This window comes from Mastigoproctus giganteus, chromosome 4, assembly GCF_048544385.1.
Source record: "Mastigoproctus giganteus isolate SK-2022 chromosome 4, ASM4854438v1, whole genome shotgun sequence".
NCBI lineage: Eukaryota > Metazoa > Arthropoda > Arachnida > Uropygi > Thelyphonidae > Mastigoproctus > Mastigoproctus giganteus.
Window position 1 is genome coordinate 169,705,992 of NC_143578.1, and position 19,879 is coordinate 169,725,870.

Sequence of the window (19,879 nt, forward strand, 5' to 3'; positions counted from 1 at the left end):
CCACCCAGACGATCGTTTCGAAGCTATTGGGCTTCATCATCAGTGGGCGGGCAGGTACCCTGGTAATACAACATGCCATCATGGTTGCGATACAATTAAAATGATGTCTTCTACACTACCTATGTAGTTCAAATTTATGGGTTAACTATAGTGTATTTACACCGATACTATATAGTTAATTATCAAAACCAATAAGAATTATGCCTTGTGCATTTCATTTTCAAACTGTGATACATATATGTCAGATAATGTAACCATTTAATTTCTTCCTCTTCATTGCTGCTAAGCACAATTATACGAGAACATTTTCTCTGTTGCAGAATATCTTCACCTTCTGAACTTTCTTCTGCAGCATCTAGATTTCGTGTATCTCCTGCTCTCTTTAAAAAATCAGTAATCTGGGTTTGTTTGCTTTTGCTTCTCCTTTCAGTCGAAGGATCTGCATTCAAAAAATAAGATTCTAATTGCTCAACTAAGTTTAAGCCTTCCCATATGCTTTTTAGTGTAAAATTTGGAACTTCAGAATTTTCATCTGTGCTATTATCCTCCAAATTGATTTGGTTTACCTCCGATGCCATTTTCACAAATCCGCTTTGCCAGCCTCTTTTACTACCAGTAATTCTTGAATGCCTTTAGTAGCCACATCATCAAACCCTTCCCATCCTACCACCTTAGCAAGTTCTACTATCACACTGATTCTGTTTTCTGCTGGTTCTACCATATTTCCTAAATGAACTGACTCTATCCCATACATTTTTTCACGGTTCATTTTTTCAATACATTTAATGTTGATGGTTTTACTTCTTTGAGCAATAAAGATATGATTCCAATACAGTCCACAATTGAAAAATGTTTCCATTGCCTCCACTTCAATAGATTCAGAATCAAAGTTCTCCAAAATCCATTTAACGATTTACTGATGTAATGAGTTTTAAAAGCAGTCATAATACCTTGATCTAATGTCTGAATTAAAGAATTTGAATTAGGTGGTAGGAACATTACTTCAATATTTGGATGAATTAAATCTTTTGGATAGCTTGGCATGTAATAAAACCGAAATCTAGATTTTTCACTTCAAATAGTTTTCCACAGCTGGCACAAAACAGTTTAGAAACCATTCTTTAAATAAATCAGCAGTTATCCAAGCTTTTTTATTTGCTTTCCAATATACCAGTAACGCGTTTTTATTTACGCCTTTCACTGCACAAGGACTAGAGGATCTATAAACTAACATAGGTTTTGTCAGATTACTGATGTGTGACTGCACATAAGTAACGTTACGCGATCTTTTGATGCTTTAAAACCTGGTGTAGTTTTCTTTTTTTTTTTTTTTTTTGAAATAAACATTCTGTTGGGCATTGTTTTTCCACCAAAGACCTGTCTCATCGGCATTAAAAATTTGATGTAGTGTGTATCCATACTCTTCAATGATTTTTTGCAATTCCTCTGCATACTTCTTGGCAGCTTCATTATCAGCTGATGCACTTTCCCCTTGAATTCTTATGTAATGAGAAGCAGTTTTTAAATCGCTCAAACCAACCTTTACAGGCAAGAAACTCTGGATTAACTGAACATTCTCCATTTCTTTTAAATGGTTACAAATTTTCAGTGTCTTTTGTTTAATTACATTGATATCTAATGGAATCCATTTTTTACTGCTATTATCAATCCAAATACTGAGTGCCTTTTCCATTTTCTCAATTATTGGCGCTCGGGGAGGAGCTGTGATATTTGAGGAAATTAAATATCCTGAAGCAGCAGCAGTTCTGATTTTATGTTTATTTTTCTTTCTAGTCCAGATTGTTGCCTCATTTAAATTTAAACTTTTTGCAATGTATGATACCTTTCCCCCCTTTTTAAGTCGATCCAAAATCTGTATCTTTGATTCTAGAGAAATAAAGTTTCTTTTGAGCAGTGTGTGTTTACTTTCTTTAGGCATAAACATCCAACATAACAGCAGCATTTTCCCCGCACAAAAGCTCAAAAATACCGTGTTATGCGAAGTTTGCTGCAATTCTCTAACTGTTATATAAGAACTGTGTTGTGTGAGGATTGCCATAATTTATCAACTGTGTTAGAGTGAAACTGTGTTGTAGAAGTACCATGTTATACGGGAGTTGCCTATACTAGGTTTCGTGAAAAATTTTGATACTATTGCACATAGAAGACTACTGTACAAATTTGAGCAATATGGCATTCAGGGAAGTCGCTGCTATAGATAAAGGGATGGTTAGTAAGAGAAAACAGAGAGTGGTAATCAATGGACACTGTCCTCACTGTCTTTCATGGACTAATGTTATTAGTGAGGCCCCCCAGGTTTAGTTTTGGGCCCGTAGTTGTTTTCAATATTTATCAATGATATTGATGAATGTATAACAGGCTTAATGTCCAAGTTCGCTGATGATACAAAGGTTGGCAGGGTTATTAATGACAGTACGCTACTGCAACAGGATATAGAAAAATTGAGCACATGGGCTGAGAGGTGGCAACTGAAGTTTAACATTGACAAATGCAAAGTATTGCATATGAGTAGCAGTAACCCCAGAGTAACCTACTGACTGTGAGGTACTACACTCAGGGTAGTGGAGAATAAAAAAGACCTGGTGGTAATTGTGCAGTCAGATATGAAATTTTCTGAGCAGTGCAGACAGGCTGCAAGAGTAGCTCATGGGGTCTTGTCAATAATATACAGGAATTTTTCTAGCAGGAATAAGGAGGTGATTATCCATTTGTATAAGGCAGTGGTCAGGATACATCCTGAGTACTGGAGGCCTCATTTTAGGAAGGATGTAGGACTGCTGGAATGAGTACAGAGAAGGATAACGAGATTGGTTAGGGAAACAAAGGGATGCTCTTACCAAGAAAGGCTTAAATCCTGCAAGTTGCACCATCTGTAGACTAGGCACCTGCGAGGTGATCTGATTGAGGCATAAGGTTTTGAGTGGTTTGAGCAAGCTCAATGCTTGCTCATGCTGATGGAATTCTTCCTTTTGCTCAGATTATGCACTTGAGTGAGCATAAATTCAAATCGAGGAAAGAAAATTGCAGAATAGATGTGCAGAAATTTGCCTTTAGCCGGCAAGTGGCTGATTGTTGGAACAAACTTCCATCTATCATTGTGGAAGTTGGTAGCTTAAATAAATTGGAGGAAGAACTGGACAAACTATTGGAGGCGATGAATAGGTGAAATTGGAAGGTTTTTTTGTTTTTTTTTTGGCTGAGGCTGCATACGCTTGCTTTCTTGCATTTTATTGGACTTGACATATATGATATGTCAAGTCCAATAAAAACACCTTAAAAATTAGCAATACCAAAGAAGAGGTTACAATGTCAAAATATAAAGTCTAAAAACAGGTGAATTTCAGATAAAGATAACAGTGAATATAATAGTTATAAAAAATGCATTTATACACATATACACAAATTTATAATTTTTAAAAACTGGAAAATTCTAGACAATATCTGTTAAAATCTGACCAAGTGTGTTAAGGTTATCAGTCAGGTGATTAAGTGATAAAACATAAGCAGCATATATTAACAACTCAATTCAGAATATATTCTCCCCCCACAAGCTTTGTTTTGATCCTTTTTTTTTTTTTTTTGTTGCTATGCAATCTACTATTGTTTAGAAAATGGTGGAAACCAGGTAGATGAAACTGCACAATTGCAGCTGCATGGAGAATGTTTTCTCTGTGATGTAGAGTCACTGCATCATTGATAGGCCCCTTGACTGATTGCAGTGATATCACACTGCCAGATGTAAAAAAGCATCTCAATCAGCCTGATTAAACTTCCACTGGATAACATCAAAGTAAGACATGTCTCCAACCAAGTAATGAAGTTATCACAGGGAAGTAATCACTCTCATAGACTTCCTACTAAGTGTTGGGAAAAGAAATCGGAGTAGAAAGAAAGATCAATGGCAGAGAATGTAGAGAATTAGTTCCCAAATTTAGAAGAGAGAGAGAGAGAGAGGTCACTGTCAATGATCATATGCTCTATGATTCGTCCCCATCTATTAATGTCAGCATTAACCCACCGGGTGTTATGTCCAATGAAATCCCCAAGACAGGGAAGGACAACTGCATAACAAGATAGATAATTAAGGTACATCTGAGGGATGTCAGTCCCAGGGGGTAAATAGATGGAGTACATTGTTAATAAAAACCCTTACTGTAAGGCAAATTGCATTCGGCTCCAAATTGAAAGTGGCACATGTTAGGATGGGGTCTGGTTGTCCACAAGGATAACTCTGTCATGGACATGTCCATCCCCAGTTACAGATGATAGTAATATTATGCAAAGATCTTCATTTGCCTTTAAGTATGTCTCCTTCAAGCAAAAGCAAGCCAGTTTATACTTTTGTTGGAGGACCTTGATGGCATCAGTAATTCACTGAATCCCATAACAATTCCACTCTAGGAATTTAACCATTATTTGGGGTTGGTCAATTCATCGGTCAGCTTCTGAAGTGCTGAGGACTTACTTTTCTTAGTCTTGGATTTTTTTGTTTTTTGGAGAAGTATGAACACTGGCCACCTGTGTCCATTTCTTCTTCTTCTGCAAAGAGTTTGAAGGCTCATTCGTCATGTATCACCTTAGCTACAACTTCCATTTTTTTTTTAGAACTACCACTGACACTTGGGGCCTCCGTAGCCAGGTAGGAAGGAGCAGCAGTGCGTAGCACACGCTTCTTGATTAGACCGGGGTTCGAGCCGATCACCACCAAATACGGAGGATGCAGAAAGGTCAGGGAATGACCACTGCATATCCCGGAGCAATATAGCCTTAGTTGCTAATGCTCCTAAAAACCAAATAACAAACAAACAAATCACTGACACTTGTTTCCTTTTCCACTGAATTTCAGTAACGATGAAATATTAGGAGTTACTGATGTTGGAGGAGCAGTTGACTGAGTTTCCCGTGCAGATTTTTGATAACTCAGTAAGGAGCAGACAATGGGGTAAATTACCCTTTCAATAATAGAATAATTTCTGCTTGTATCCCAATGGAACAATTCCATACAACCTATTCAGATTATGTTGACTTATTGCAATTTACTGATTTCGCTGCTTTTCTCATCTCTGGGTATGATATGTTACAAAAAATAATTTTGATATCATATACTTGGATTTCAGGAAAGCTTTTGATACTGTTGCATATGGAAGACTACCATACAAATTAGAGCAGTATGGCATTAAGGGCAAGTTGCTACAATGGATAAAAAGATGGTTGAGTGGGAGAAGACAGGGTGGTAATCAATGGACACTGCTCTTTGTGGACTAATATTATTATGGTGTCCCCTTGTTTTGTATATTGATCAATGATATTGATGAAGGTATATCAAGCTTAATGTCGAAATTTGCAGATGATACAAAGGGTTGTTAATGACACTAATGACAGTATGCTGCTGCAACAGGATCTAGAAAAGTTGGGCAGATGGGCTGAGAAGTGGCAACTGAAGTTTAACATTGACAAATGCAAAGTACTGCATAAGGGTAGCAGTAACCCCAGCGAATTATACCAACTGACCGGTGTTACACTCAGGGAAGTAGAAAATGAAAGAGACCTCTGGGTAATTATGTAGTCAGATATGAAGCCTTATCAATGATATACAGGAATTTTGCTAGCAGGGATAAGGAGGTGATTATCTTCTTGTATAAGGCAATAGTTAGACCACACATTGAGTACTGTGCACAGGTCTGGAAGCCTCATTTTAGGAAGAATGTAGAGTTGGTAGAACGAGTACAGAGAAGGGCAACAAGACTGGTGAGGGGAACAAAGATGTGCTCTTATGAAGAAAGTCTTAAATTCTGCAAATTGCAGCATCTGGAGACTAGGCATCTGTGGGGCGATCTGATTGAGGTGTATAAGGGCCTTGAATGGAATGAGTAGGAACAATGCTGACGGGATTGTTCCTCTTGCTCAGATTATAAACCTGAGAGAGGGCATAAACTGAAATTGAGGAAAGACAGCTGTCGAATAGATGTGTGGAAATTTGCCTTTAGCCAACGGATAGTTGATTGCTGGAACACACTTCCATCTGTCATTGTAGAAGTTGAGAGCAAAATTCAAGGAAGAAGTGAATAAACTTTTGGAGCAAATGGATGGATGAAATGGGATGTTTTTTTTTTTTTGGCTGATGCTGTAAGCTTCTTTCTTGCGTCATATGCCTCTGCTATTGCTCAGCTCTGCTTATAAGCCTCTGTATTTCTTTTTCTCCCTTCCACTTCTGGCATGCTTGTGAGTGTGCAGGGTGCACTGCTTAGCAGTTGATACGGGTGAGTTTTGTAGCTGAACATGATGCAATATCGTGGTCCTTCGCAACACACTGATTGCATGCAAAGACAACAACAGGTCATTTGTGAGTGTCCATATTTCTTGTCCAATTAAAATATCTTAATAGCTTTGGTACATATGGCAATACTGAGCAGTGCAAGTACCCAGGTGTGATAGAGTTAGGAGACACTGATGTATTGAGAATAAGGTTTCTAATGACAACTAGATTCCCATTACTACATATGAATATTAATTTTTCAGCTGTCACTCCTTACAATTTTAGCAAGGAGTAAAACGTTTTAAAAAATTCTTCATACATTCGGGGGGGGGGGGAGATCACTTTAGATACTTCAAAAAGATCCCATTCAGAGATCACCAATGTGTCCCTTCTACAATTATGTCTAACCCTTCTTTAAATTTATTCAAACTTCCCACTTCCCAAACACAGGATGGAAATTCATTCTAACAACCAATTACTCTCTGGCTGAAAGTAAATTTTCACATATCTATTCTATAAACATCCTTTTCTAATTTAATTTTATGCCCATGTGTGTGTGTGTGTGTGTGTGTGTGTGTGTGTGTGTGTGTGTGTGTGTGTGTGTGTGTGTGTGCGTGCGTGCGTGCGTGTGTGCATGAGAAAGAGTAAGGATAGAGTATTACTATTATGCTAGATGTAGATGCAATAGGATAAGTTAAAATCTTGAACAGTATCTCCTTCTTGGTATAAAAAGCTTAGTAGCTTCTGGGAATACTCCTTAAACAGAGCACTTCCCTCTTTATCATTTTCAGCTGTCAACAACAACAATCAGTCCCACTGAAAACAATTAGCAACTGTCCAAGACCATTGCAATTCTTTGTGAATGCAAAATCCCTTCCCATTATCCTTTACAATTGTTATAATAAACATAAATCCCACATCAATACACTATTGATCACTGCCAATTAGTGGTTCCTTTACTTGAAGTTTCTTAATTAATGCATGAAGGGTGACTGCTGATAATCAGATCAAGATTATCAGCAGTCACCCTTTCTAGGCACCAGTAACACTGCCCTTCCTTGCAGCTTTATCCAGTTGCATCTGTTCTTCTTAGCATTGTATAAAAAAAATTAAAAATGTATCAACAAATGATAAATTATGGTTATAAGCTTATCTGTAGTATGGTCAATATAAAAATAAGGCAAATTTGGAACGAATCAAAAAAGAATTTAAGAAAAAAAAAAAAAAAAGCACATAAATACTCTTATTTTATGCATCCCACTTTTGCACAAACATATATTACAAAATACTTGCCTCTGAACTCTCAGCATTTGTTAAAACTTGCTTTCTGCGCTTAAGAAGCAAGAGCTCATCTGCAAAATAAGTAGACCTTCATAATAACATATTCCAAGTATTATAAATATATACTTATTATAAACATATACAGAAAATTTACATTTATAAAGTGACTTGCCACTTCAAAATTTAAAAAATGTTAGTCTTTAAAGTATAAAATAAAATACCAATTATATGCATTAAGTTAATATGTAAAAAAAATTTCTTATCATCGATGAATTTCAACTAAGTTGAATTTCTGTTTCATCAGCATTAGCAGAGGCATATGATGCAAGAAAGCAAGCTTATTCAGCATCAGCCCAAAAAAAAAAAAAAAAAAAAAAAAACCCACTCCCATTTCACCCCTCCGTTCGTTCGAAATACCTGTCCAGTTGAGCTTTAAATTTGTTTAGGCTATCAACTTCAACAACAAGTGATGGAAGTCGGTTCCACCAACCAACCACCCGCTGGCCAAAGGCAAATTTCCGCACATCTATCCGACATCCGTCCTTCCTCAATTTGAATTTATGCCCTCTGAGGTGATTATTCTGAGAAAGATGAAGAATCCCATTGGCATTGAGCATGCTCAAACCATTCAAAGCCTTATACACCTCTATCAGATCACCTCACCGGTGCCTAGTCTCCAAACTCTGTAATTTGCAAAACTTAAGCCTTTCTTCGTAAGAGCAACCCTTTGTTCCGTTTACTAATCTTGTTGCCCTTCTCTGTACCCGTTCCAGCAGCTCTACATCCTTCTTGAAATGAGGCTTCCAGACCTGTATACAGTACTCAAGATGTGGCCTTACCATTGCCTTATACAAGGGAATAATCACCTCCTTATCCCTGCTAGAAAAATTCCTGTATATCATTGACAAGACTCCATGAGCTACTCTTGCAGCTCGTCTGTACTGCTCAGAGAACTTCATATCTGCCTGCACAATTACCCCCAGGTCCTTTTCATTCTCCACCACTGTCAGTGTAGTACCGCAGAGTTGATACGTTGCTCTGGGGTTACTGTTTCCCATATGCAGCACTTTACATTTGTCGATGTTAAACCTCATTTGCCACCTCTCAGCCCATCTGTTCAACCTTTCCAGATCCTGTTGCAGCAGCATAGCGTCAGTATTGTCCTTAACGACCCTGCCAACCTTTGTATCATCTGCAAACTTGGACATTAAACTTGATATCCCATCATCAATATCATTCATAAACACCGAAAACAACAACGGACCCAACACTGAACCTTGAGGAACTCCACTAATAACATTAGTCCACGTTGAGCAGTGTCCATTGATTACCACTCTCTGTCTTCTGCCACTCAACCATCCCCTTATCCATAGCAGCAATTTGCCTCCAATGCCACACTGCTCCAATTTGTGCAGCAGTCTTCCATGTGCAACAGTATCAAAAGCCTTTCTAAGATCCAAATATATAATATCAAAGTTATTCCCTGCATACAGTTCTTTTGTGACTACATCATAGTATCCAATCAAATTGGTCAGGCAAGACCTGCCCTTAACAAAACCATGCTGCGTCTGAGCTATAACTGAATTCTTGTCTAGATGATCCTGCAGTGCTTCTTTAACCAGTGCCTCCATTAATTTACCTGGAACAGAAGTTAAACTAACAGGTCTATAATTACTTGTGTCAGCCTTTGATCCTCCTTTGTGAATTGGGGTTACATTTGCACATCTCCAGTCTATGGGTACCTCCCCTGAGTCCAAAGAAGCTCTCATAATTATGGCTAGGGGTTTGCATACTTCCTTTGCTGCCTCCTTTAATATAACTGGATAGATCCCATCCACCCCAGGTGCCTTTTTTATGTTTATCCTCAACAATCTCTCCTCCACTTTCCTCTCAGTTATTACAAAATCATCCAGCTCACTGCCAATGTTTACTTTACCTACATCATTCTCCTTCCTGAATAACTCCTCATGCGTGAATGAGGAGTTATTGTGAACTGTGAGGAGTTTCATTGTGAACTGTGCAAGAACATATGCAAAACAATATGCATATGTTGTTTTACCATGGGATAATCACCTCCTTATCCCTGCTAGCAAAATTCCTATATATTATTGACAAAACCACCTGAGCTGCCCTGGTAGGTAGCCTGTCTGTACTGCTTAGAGAACTTCATATCTGACTGCACAATTACCCCCAGGTCTCTTTTATTTTCCACTTGCTGAGTGTAGTGTACAAAAAAGTGCATCTGAACCCATAAACTCAGTCAATCAAGGATTCTGAAAAAACTGTCTGGTCTCCTTATTAGCTGATTAAATAATATGGCAACTGAAGTTAACATTGACAAATGCAAGGTACTACATATGGGTAACAGTAATTCCAGATTAACATACCAACTGTATAGTACACTACACTCAGCAAGTGGAAAATAAAAGAGACCTGGGGGTAATTGTGCAGTCAGATATGAAATTCTCTAAGCAGTACAGACAGGCTACCTACCAGGGCAGCTCAGGTGGCTTTGTCAATAATATATAGGAATTTTGCTAGCAGGGATAAGGAGGTGATTATCCCATAGTAAAAGCAATGGTTAGGCCACTTCTTGAGTACAACATATATGTTTGGAGGTCTCATTTCAGGAAGGATGTAAATCTACTGGAAGGTGCAGAGAAGGGCAATAAGATTGGTGAAGGGAACAAAAGGGCAGTCTTACCAATAAAGACTTCATTTCTGTAAACTGCAGTATCTAGACTTTATTGATAAGATTGCCCTTTAAGACTGCCTCTAGACTCTAAAGACTAAGCATCGTAAGATCTGATTCAGATGTTTAAGGTCTTTAATGGATTAAGTTCAATGCTGATAGCACTCTTCCTCTTGCTCAGCCTATACATATGAGGGGGCATAAATTCAAATTGAGGAAGAATGGTTACAGAACAGATATGTGAAAGGTTGTCTTCAGCCAGTTGATTGTTGGAACAATCTTCCATCAGTTGTTGTGCAAGTGGGAATTTGGACAGGTAATGTGGGAAGGGTTTTTTTTTTTTTTTTTTGAAGCTTTACAAGCTTGCTTCCTTGTATCTTTTTACCTCTACTAATTTAAAACTTAAAACTTCCAATTCATCAAATTTATTTACTATGCCCATATCATTAGTATTTAAGCAAATATGCCTGTTTGTGCTCATTAACACTGTCCTTAGTGCTGTCCATATACAGTAAGCACCTGTTATAATGATCACTGGTTATTAGAATCAGATGCTTTATAGAATCAAATTTCGAAAAACCGATTCAAATTAATAAAATACACTACACTTTCATTATTTATTAGAATCACATTTTCAGTTATAAGAATCAATTTTGAATGCCTCTGTGATATTTTACTACAGCACTTTTCTAGAGGTTACATTTCTAGAAGTCACAATCATAAAATCACAATCACAAAAACTGCAAAAGCAATTTGCAGTTTTTGGTTTATTGGGCTTTTTTGTTTGTACAATCTGTTATAAACAGGTAGTAAACTCAATCTTATTGCATTTGTGATTAGCTGTATTTCTGTGTTTTTACATTATTATGGTGAAATGTGTTTCCCCCTTCACTGAAATCTGCTCTTCATTCCTACATCTAAACTTTGTAAACTTTTTACTCCATATCTCACTTGCACATGTTGTGTTAGTTCCAATTGTACATACAGTGTGCTTTGTTATTAATTGACACATCTTTTTTACTATGTTTTAAATTTTACTACCCAAAAAAATGTCAGTGAACAGAAAGAGAGTGCGTAAATCTCCGATTTATGGGGGCACCTCCGTACTTCGACAAGAAAGAGAGAACGAAGGTACCTCTCACTCACTGATCTCACCCTCTCCTCCTTGCCCACATGGTAGATGTCACCGTTTGCCACATGACATCACAATATGTCAGAGTTGAAATGAAGAAAACGAAACAGCAATAGGGTGCAAAAAATAAGTGAATATAAATGCAATTTTTTTTAAATGAGTAGCAAAAATTAACACCAGACAACCACTGATACTTTTTGCCTGTACTTTACTAGATGATTTCGAGTGCATTAACAATAAGAATTGCTCAAGGATGTCTAAAAAATGCTTTGGGGGGGGCTGCTGACCCCAAACCCCACTTTTGTGGCCACACATTAGTAGACAATTCCACGTGCATTTACAATTGCTTGTTCAAGACAACAGAAATACTGTTTTTTTTTTTACTGTGGGCTGCCGACCCCCCCCCACACACCACTGCTACTGTCAAGAGAATCTTATATTAATGACTAATACAATAACTGCAAACACAGTCAAATCATCAAAAAACAACTTGAACACAAAGAAAACTCACCTTATCAGTCCTGGCATGCCAGCTGGTATATTTTACGACTCACTCCATTGGGTTTGAACAAGGACTGACAAATAAAAAAAAAAAAAAAACACGAAATAACAAATAAAAAAACACAGCAGCACAATGGCGACAACTAAACAACTGAACACAATAACAACTAAACAACACAACGAAACAAACTGATAAAATCAGAAGAGAATTTGCATCCAATCAAACAATTGCAAAGGCAGATTACGCATTCATAGTAATCCGCCAATCACAAAACTCGACAGGATAATCATTCCGTTCTTCGGCCACGCCCGCAAAATGGTGACAAGGTGCCCCATAAAATGGAGTATAGCCAGAGTGAATATGAGTGTAAAAGATAAGTTATGAATTATAAAAACACACAACAAATTAAACTTAAGCAATATGTTTCAAAAGGAAGTAGCAGTAAAATTAGGAGTTCCTCAGTCATCTTTATCAAAATTATTAAAATCATGTCACACATTAAACACTAATATGATTAGTGAAAACCAAAAAAGGAAGTTTGTTTGTTTGTTATTTGGTTTTTAGGAGCATTAGCAACTAAGGCCATATTGCTCTGGGAATATGCATTCCCTTGACCTTTTCACATCCTCCGTATTTGGTGGTGACAGGCTCGAACTCCGGTCTAATCAAGAAGCGTGTGCTACGCACTGCTGCTCCTTCCCACCTGGCTACGGAAACGCCAAAAAAAGGAAGTGTGAAGGGGAATGCCCAACAGTAAATGCAGCTCTGTTCGTTTGATCCAAACACGCCAGCTCATTTAATGCACCAATCAACAGTAGCATTCTTCAAAAAGCTAATGCTTTTGCTGAAAAGTTTAAGGTGACAGATGAATGACTGACAAGATGGAAGGAGAGGCATAATATTGTTTACAAAAAACTTCATGGAGAAAAACAGGATTCCAATGGTTCTACAGTTGAAAACCTCTTGACAAACTGGTAAGCACTTATAATCCTGAAGATATTTTTAATACAGGGTTGTACTATAGGGCTATATTTTTAAAAATTCATCTGCGTCTGCAGGAAAGAAGATCAAAGACAGGATTACAGTTCTTTTAACATGCAACATGACAGGAACAATCAAGATGAAGTCATTAATTATAGACAGGAGTAAATCACCTAGATGTTTTAAAGGAGTAAAACAGCTGCCTGTTGAATATGCCAAAGTTGAATGGCAGCTTCTTTATTTAAAGATTATCTTCATAAATGGGATTTTCAATTGGATGAGAAAACAAAAAATTTGCACTGGTTTTGGACAACTGCCCAGGCCATTCAAAGTTGACTTTTAAAAACATTGAATTAGTTTTTCTACCTTCAAATACCACATCACTGATTCAACCTCTCGACCAGGGAATAATAAAAACCTTTAAGACCTTTTATAGATCAGATATGAGGCACAGAATCATCCAGTCTATAGATGATGGTTTGGGAACTTCATCTGATATCGCAAAGCAGATAACGGTTCTAGATGCACTTCATATGACAATGAGTGCCTGGAATAAAGTTTCAAAAACCTGCATTAGCAACTGTTTCAAAAAATGTGGATTAATTATTCATGATGGTCAAAGTTATGATACTGATCACGTTGAAAAGCCTGAAGACATGGGTGAACAGGAGTAATGATTGGGTGGACATAGATGGTGATACACAAGTTTCTACAAGTTGTTACAAGCTTTAACAGATGAAGAAATTGCCCAGTCTGTTACTGAAAATTTCGTCAAGCATGTTCCTTCTATGTGGAAATTTGTTCATATATCCAACCAGTTACTGAAAAGGCTAATTCTCCCTCCTTTACAACTACTACCTCATTGCATTTCCCTCTAATCTTTCCAACGTAATGGAAATATCCATTGATTTCCAAATCTTTTAAAACTTTCCACCTGATCAATGATCACCTGTGGATTGTGTCAGTCTTGATATACATATCTTGGCTTATATTGCGTCACTGGACAAATCTGATGGAAAAGTTCAATCAAGAAAGAGAGTGGTAATCAATGGACACTGCTCATCGTGGACTAATGTTATTAGTGGAGTCCCTCAGGGTTCAGTATTGGGTCCTTTATTGTTTTCTGTATTTATAAATGATATTGATGATGGTATATCAGGCTTAATGTCCAAGTTTGCAGACGATACAAAGGTTGGCAGGGTTGTCAAGGACACTACTGACACTATGCTGCTGCAACAGGATTTGGAAAGGTTGAGCAGATGGGCTTCGAGGTGGCAAATGAAGTTTAACATTGACAAATGTAAAGTACTACATATGGGAAACAGCAACCCCAGAGCAACATATCAACTCTGTGGCACTACACTGACAGTGGTAGAGAATGAAAGGGACTTGGGGGTGGTTGTGCAGGCAGATATGAAGTTCTCTGAGCAGTGCAGACGGGCTGCAAGAGTAGCTCATGGTGTATTGTCAATGATATATAGGAATTTTTCTAGCATGGATAAGGAGGTGATTATTCCCTTGTATAAGGCAATGGTCAGGCCACACCTACAGTACTGTATACAGGCCTGGAGGCCTCATTTCAAGAAGGATGTAGAGCTGCTGGAACGAGTACAGAGAAGGGCAACAAGATTGGTGAATGGGACAAAGGGGTGCTCTTAAGAAGAAAGGCTTAAGTTTTGCGAATTACAGTGTCTGGAAACTAGGCACCAGCGAGGTGATCTGATAGAGGTGTACAAAGCCTTGAATGGTTTGAGCATGCTCAATGCTGGTGGGATTCTTCCTCTTGCTCAGAATAATCACCTGAGAGGGCATAAATTCAAATTGAGGAAAGACAGATGTAGGATAGATGTGCGGAAATTTGCCTTTAGCCAGCGGGTGGTTGGTAGGTGGAACAGACTTCCATCCCTTGTCGTGGCAGTTGATAGCCTAAATAAGTTTAAGGCTCAGCTGGACAGGTATTTCGAACGAACAGAGGGGTGAAGTGGAAGTGGTTATTTTTTATTTATTTATGTTACTTTTTTTTCTTTTTTTTTTGGCTGATGCTGCATAAGCTTGCTTTCTTGCATCAAATGCCTCTACTAATGCTAATGCTAACTCAAACAGTTGTGCATAGCTTTTCCAAAGCTTTTTTTTTGTTTATCATAAAGGCCTAAACAGGCTTCCATCTCGTGGTTTGCCTGCTGCCTTTGTAACTGAGCAGTTTTCTCTCTGCCCACTCACTACAGGTAACGTTAGATGGCTTTCTGTATTTAACTTCTCAACTAATGTTAGCATTCCTCACGGTTCAGTTCTTTCTCCCACTCTTTTCCTCTTGTACATTAATGACCTTCTTCCACTGAGTGAAAATCCTATCTACAGTTTTCCCAGATAGCATTCACCTTTCGGTTTGAGAAACTTCAGAAAACAGCTTCAACTTTTCAAATATTCATTCCAATTACCTAAATGCAGACCTCCAAGTAACTCTTCAATGGAGTTAAGAAATGTAATTAACTTCAATCCTTCTACAACTCATTCCTATGTTTTTTTCTCAGAAAAGGACTGTCTCTCTCTTGTAGTCATCTTCAATAACACTCAAATTTCTAGACAAGATCACGTATCTTTATTAGGGATCATATGGAATTCTAATCTTTCTTGGCAAAAGTACATCACAAAGATTGCTTTTCCACATCAAAATACTGTTTTCTTTATTGTTCTTGGCATTACCCTTCTTATAAACAACTAGCGATCCTGTATAAATCTCAAATCACACTTACCATGGAATACTGTTGCACCAAAATCTCTCCCACACTCCTAGACTCTGTTTAAAAGAGGGCAATCTAGTTAATTAATGACCCTTCCCTTACAAATTCTCTCCACTCTCAGTCACATATTTTCAGTTTCTGCTGTATATCTCTTTTCTATAAACTAGTTGTACCCAGTGTAACATATGCCATCTTTCTGATTATGGTGTACATAATTTAATCTAGATCCATCAGTCTTCACCATTCTTGTTTAACGGTGATATAATTTTAGAGCAGTCACCTGTGGGATATATGCATATGTCTCTATTTGCAGGTAGTTCCCTGTCTTCTCCAACAAATATTGCAGCAACCTCCATTTTGGATGTAGGTGCATTATATTGTCTCTTATCTAAGTCTTGGTCTTTATAAATGCCATGCACACATTCATTGTTGGATTGGCCTGGATCATTTGATGCATTTTTCTATATGACTAAGCAAATGGGTTAAATTGTCACAACATCTCACCCAATTGTTGCATTACTTCGGCCCCTTGGTTTTTCAAGCCACTTTGTTGTTGCTTCAGCAGAATCAAAAATATAAAGTTGTCTATATCCTGGCTTATTTTTCTCGTTTGGACATAGTGGTGAGATCAAATGGTAAATCTGGCAGTGTATACTAAAACAGCATGGACCATTTCCAGGTGGTAATTTAATCTCTGCACCCATTGATGCGAATGCCATTGCTGAGTTGTACTCTCATATATGTTCTCTGTAGTTATTTGCTTCACATGTATCCCCTGTAAGCAGCTCTCATAATAGAGTAGGTATCTTAGACAGGTCAAGTGAAACCTTTCCATCATGACAACATTTAGTGTATTTATTCGATGTGTTGAACTCATGTCCCCAATATCTTACATTGCAATACTCACAGCTGTAACACGTATTTCCTATGTCATGCTCTTCCACATTTATTACAGCTTGTTGATTATTAGCATCCGGTACTTCATTTGATTAGTCCTACGGTGTTTCACCCATCTTCCCATTTCCAATCTTGCTTCTCTTTCTTTAATGTTTTCTGTCCGTCTTCATAGCCATAGAGTCTCGTTTTGGTCTGTTAGTCTATTAGACCTCTAATGTTTCATTGGCATTTCTTCTACATTTTCTCAATGGTTTATTAAAATTGAAAACAGATAAAATGTCTTCAATTTTAAACAAATAACAATTAAAAAAACAATTTAAAAAACAGTTAAAATAAACATATATCGATAGCTTTCAAGCATAAGTTGCCTTTCTACAGTTGAAAAATGTTAGTACAAAAATTAATAAAGAATGCCCGGTATGGTGGTCATGCAAGGTGAACTATGTGAACAGGAGCCGGAAACAATTAGCAGTTGGAAAATTTGGGCAGCATACCCAAGCGTTTTATATATATAGATATTTCCATTGGTTAAATAAACTGAATTAGCATCAGTAATGTAAGCACTCTTCCAAAACAGTCTGAACAATATCAATTCATTGTCCAACCCCAAACCGACAGTTTATAAACTTATAAACTTATAAACAACTAGCGACTTATAAACAACTAGCGATCCTGTATAAATCTCAAATCACACTTACCATGGAATACTGTTGCACCAAAATCTCTCCCACACTCCTAGACTCTGTTTAAAAGAGGGCAATCTAGTTAATTAATGACCCTTCCCTTACAAATTCTCTCCACTCTCAGTCACATATTTTCAGTTTCTGCTGTATATCTCTTTTCTATAAACTAGTTGTACCCAGTGTAACATATGCCATCTTTCTGATTATGGTGTACATAATTTAATCTAGATCCATCAGTCTTCACCATTCTTGTTTAACGGTGATATAATTTTAGAGCAGTCACCTGTGGGATATATGCATATGTCTCTATTTGCAGGTAGTTCCCTGTCTTCTCCAACAAATATTGCAGCAACCTCCATTTTGGATGTAGGTGCATTATATTGTCTCTTATCTAAGTCTTGGTCTTTATAAATGCCATGCACACATTCATTGTTGGATTGGCCTGGATCATTTGATGCATTTTTCTATATGACTAAGCAAATGGGTTAAATTGTCACAACATCTCACCCAATTGTTGCATTACTTCGGCCCCTTGGTTTTTCAAGCCACTTTGTTGTTGCTTCAGCAGAATCAAAAATATAAAGTTGTCTATATCCTGGCTTATTTTTCTCGTTTGGACATAGTGGTGAGATCAAATGGTAAATCTGGCAGTGTATACTAAAACAGCATGGACCATTTCCAGGTGGTAATTTAATCTCTGCACCCATTGATGCGAATGCCATTGCTGAGTTGTACTCTCATATATGTTCTCTGTAGTTATTTGCTTCACATGTATCCCCTGTAAGCAGCTCTCATAATAGAGTAGGTATCTTAGACAGGTCAAGTGAAACCTTTCCATCATGACAACATTTAGTGTATTTATTCGATGTGTTGAACTCATGTCCCCAATATCTTACATTGCAATACTCACAGCTGTAACACGTATTTCCTATGTCATGCTCTTCCACATTTATTACAGCTTGTTGATTATTAGCATCCGGTACTTCATTTGATTAGTCCTACGGTGTTTCACCCATCTTCCCATTTCCAATCTTGCTTCTCTTTCTTTAACGTTTTCTGTCCGTCTTCATAGCCATAGAGTCTCGTTTTGGTCTGTTAGTCTATTAGACCTCTAATGTTTCATTGGCATTTCTTCTACATTTTCTCAATGGTTTATTAAAATTGAAAACAGATAAAATGTCTTCAATTTTAAACAAATAACAATTAAAAAAACAATTTAAAAAACAGTTAAAATAAACATATATCGATAGCTTTCAAGCATAAGTTGCCTTTCTACAGTTGAAAAATGTTAGTACAAAAATTAATAAAGAATGCCCGGTATGGTGGTCATGCAAGGTGAACTATGTGAACAGGAGCCGGAAACAATTAGCAGTTGGAAAATTTGGGCAGCATACCCAAGCGTTTTATATATATAGATATTTCCATTGGTTAAATAAACTGAATTAGCATCAGTAATGTAAGCACTCTTCCAAAACAGTCTGAACAATATCAATTCATTGTCCAACCCCAAACCGACAGAACTAACTTTTCCTTTTTTTTTTTTTCATTTATTCCATCTTCTTCTTTTCTTAAAAATAACCCTCCTTTACATGTATTTCTTGAAAGAGAAATTCAAGCATAATGCAAAAAAGTATCTTCTTGTCTTCTCAGCCTTCAACCCAAACCCATACACAGTACTAAGGGCTCTTATACCTTTTATGTTTCTAGTCATCATATAATAAAGAAAAAAAATAAATGAAAGTTAAAATAAAAGTACTCATCTGTGAGATGAGTACTTTTATTTTAACACTCTTGTTTGGTTAATGTTTGAGTTAAGTTCTTGGTACTTACAACTGACATCAGGGGGCTATGTCATTTCAAATCATATTATATCCATTCTTCACTTGTGAGGAATATTCATAATATGAGTGTCAGCTATAAAGAAGTTTGTTTAGTTGTCTGAGATATGAGTGGCCTGTGTTTATGTACATTTTGTACCTTTTCTAAATCTGTGTTTTCATGATATCTTTTCAATAAAGAAATTAATTCTTGACAAGGATCACTGAATCAGAATACAATATACTCAGATAACTCAAATTAGATCATCCTAACTGCAGTCAAGATGATTCTAAATGTCTACACTTACTATGCAGTTGTCACATAAATTTCAATGCATTTTCCCATTTCATTTTAATAAGCAAAATGTAATTTAAAATATAACAGATTACTTCACTACCTTCAGTAATAACATAATTTGCGGTTCATATTTTGATATATTACTAAATAAATATTGTATTAAAATATTGAAGTTTTTGACTTTCCTACTTTTATTTATAATGATTTAGAAATTTCCTTGAATTATTGAACTATTCAGTAAGTTTTCTATTCCAAAACAAGGCTCTGTTCAGCAAAAAAGGTATTAAACACAGAGCCTTAGTTCTTAAGGCTGCAATGTGTGTATAAAATAAAATGAGTGAAAATATTGGATAGTCTGTGTTGATGTCACAAATCAGTACATCTGAACTTAAAGGGATGTTTACATAGTGTCAGCTTTCTACCTTTAAAAAGAGAAATTTGGATAGTGAATGCAAATTTAAGCTATACAATTAAAATATACTTAAAAAATTAACATTAATATATATATATAATATTAAAATCTAATTGTCGAGCTAAATCTCTTTTTGATATTGTATATATTAATGGAATGATAAAGT

The 19,879-nt window shown here is 36.8% G+C and overlaps 1 protein-coding gene across 1 annotated transcript in view; it reads right to left on the reverse strand.

The window, feature by feature from the left end:
• The window catches only part of Kpc2 (Kip1 ubiquitination-promoting complex subunit 2), a 112,531-nt gene that overhangs the window by 91,915 nt on the left and 737 nt on the right, over positions 1-19,879 (reverse strand). The window contains exon 2 of the mRNA XM_090373008.1: positions 7,571-7,629. Within this exon, the coding sequence (XP_090229134.1) occupies positions 7,571-7,629 (59 nt within the window). The remainder of the gene's footprint in view (positions 1-7,570; positions 7,630-19,879) is intronic.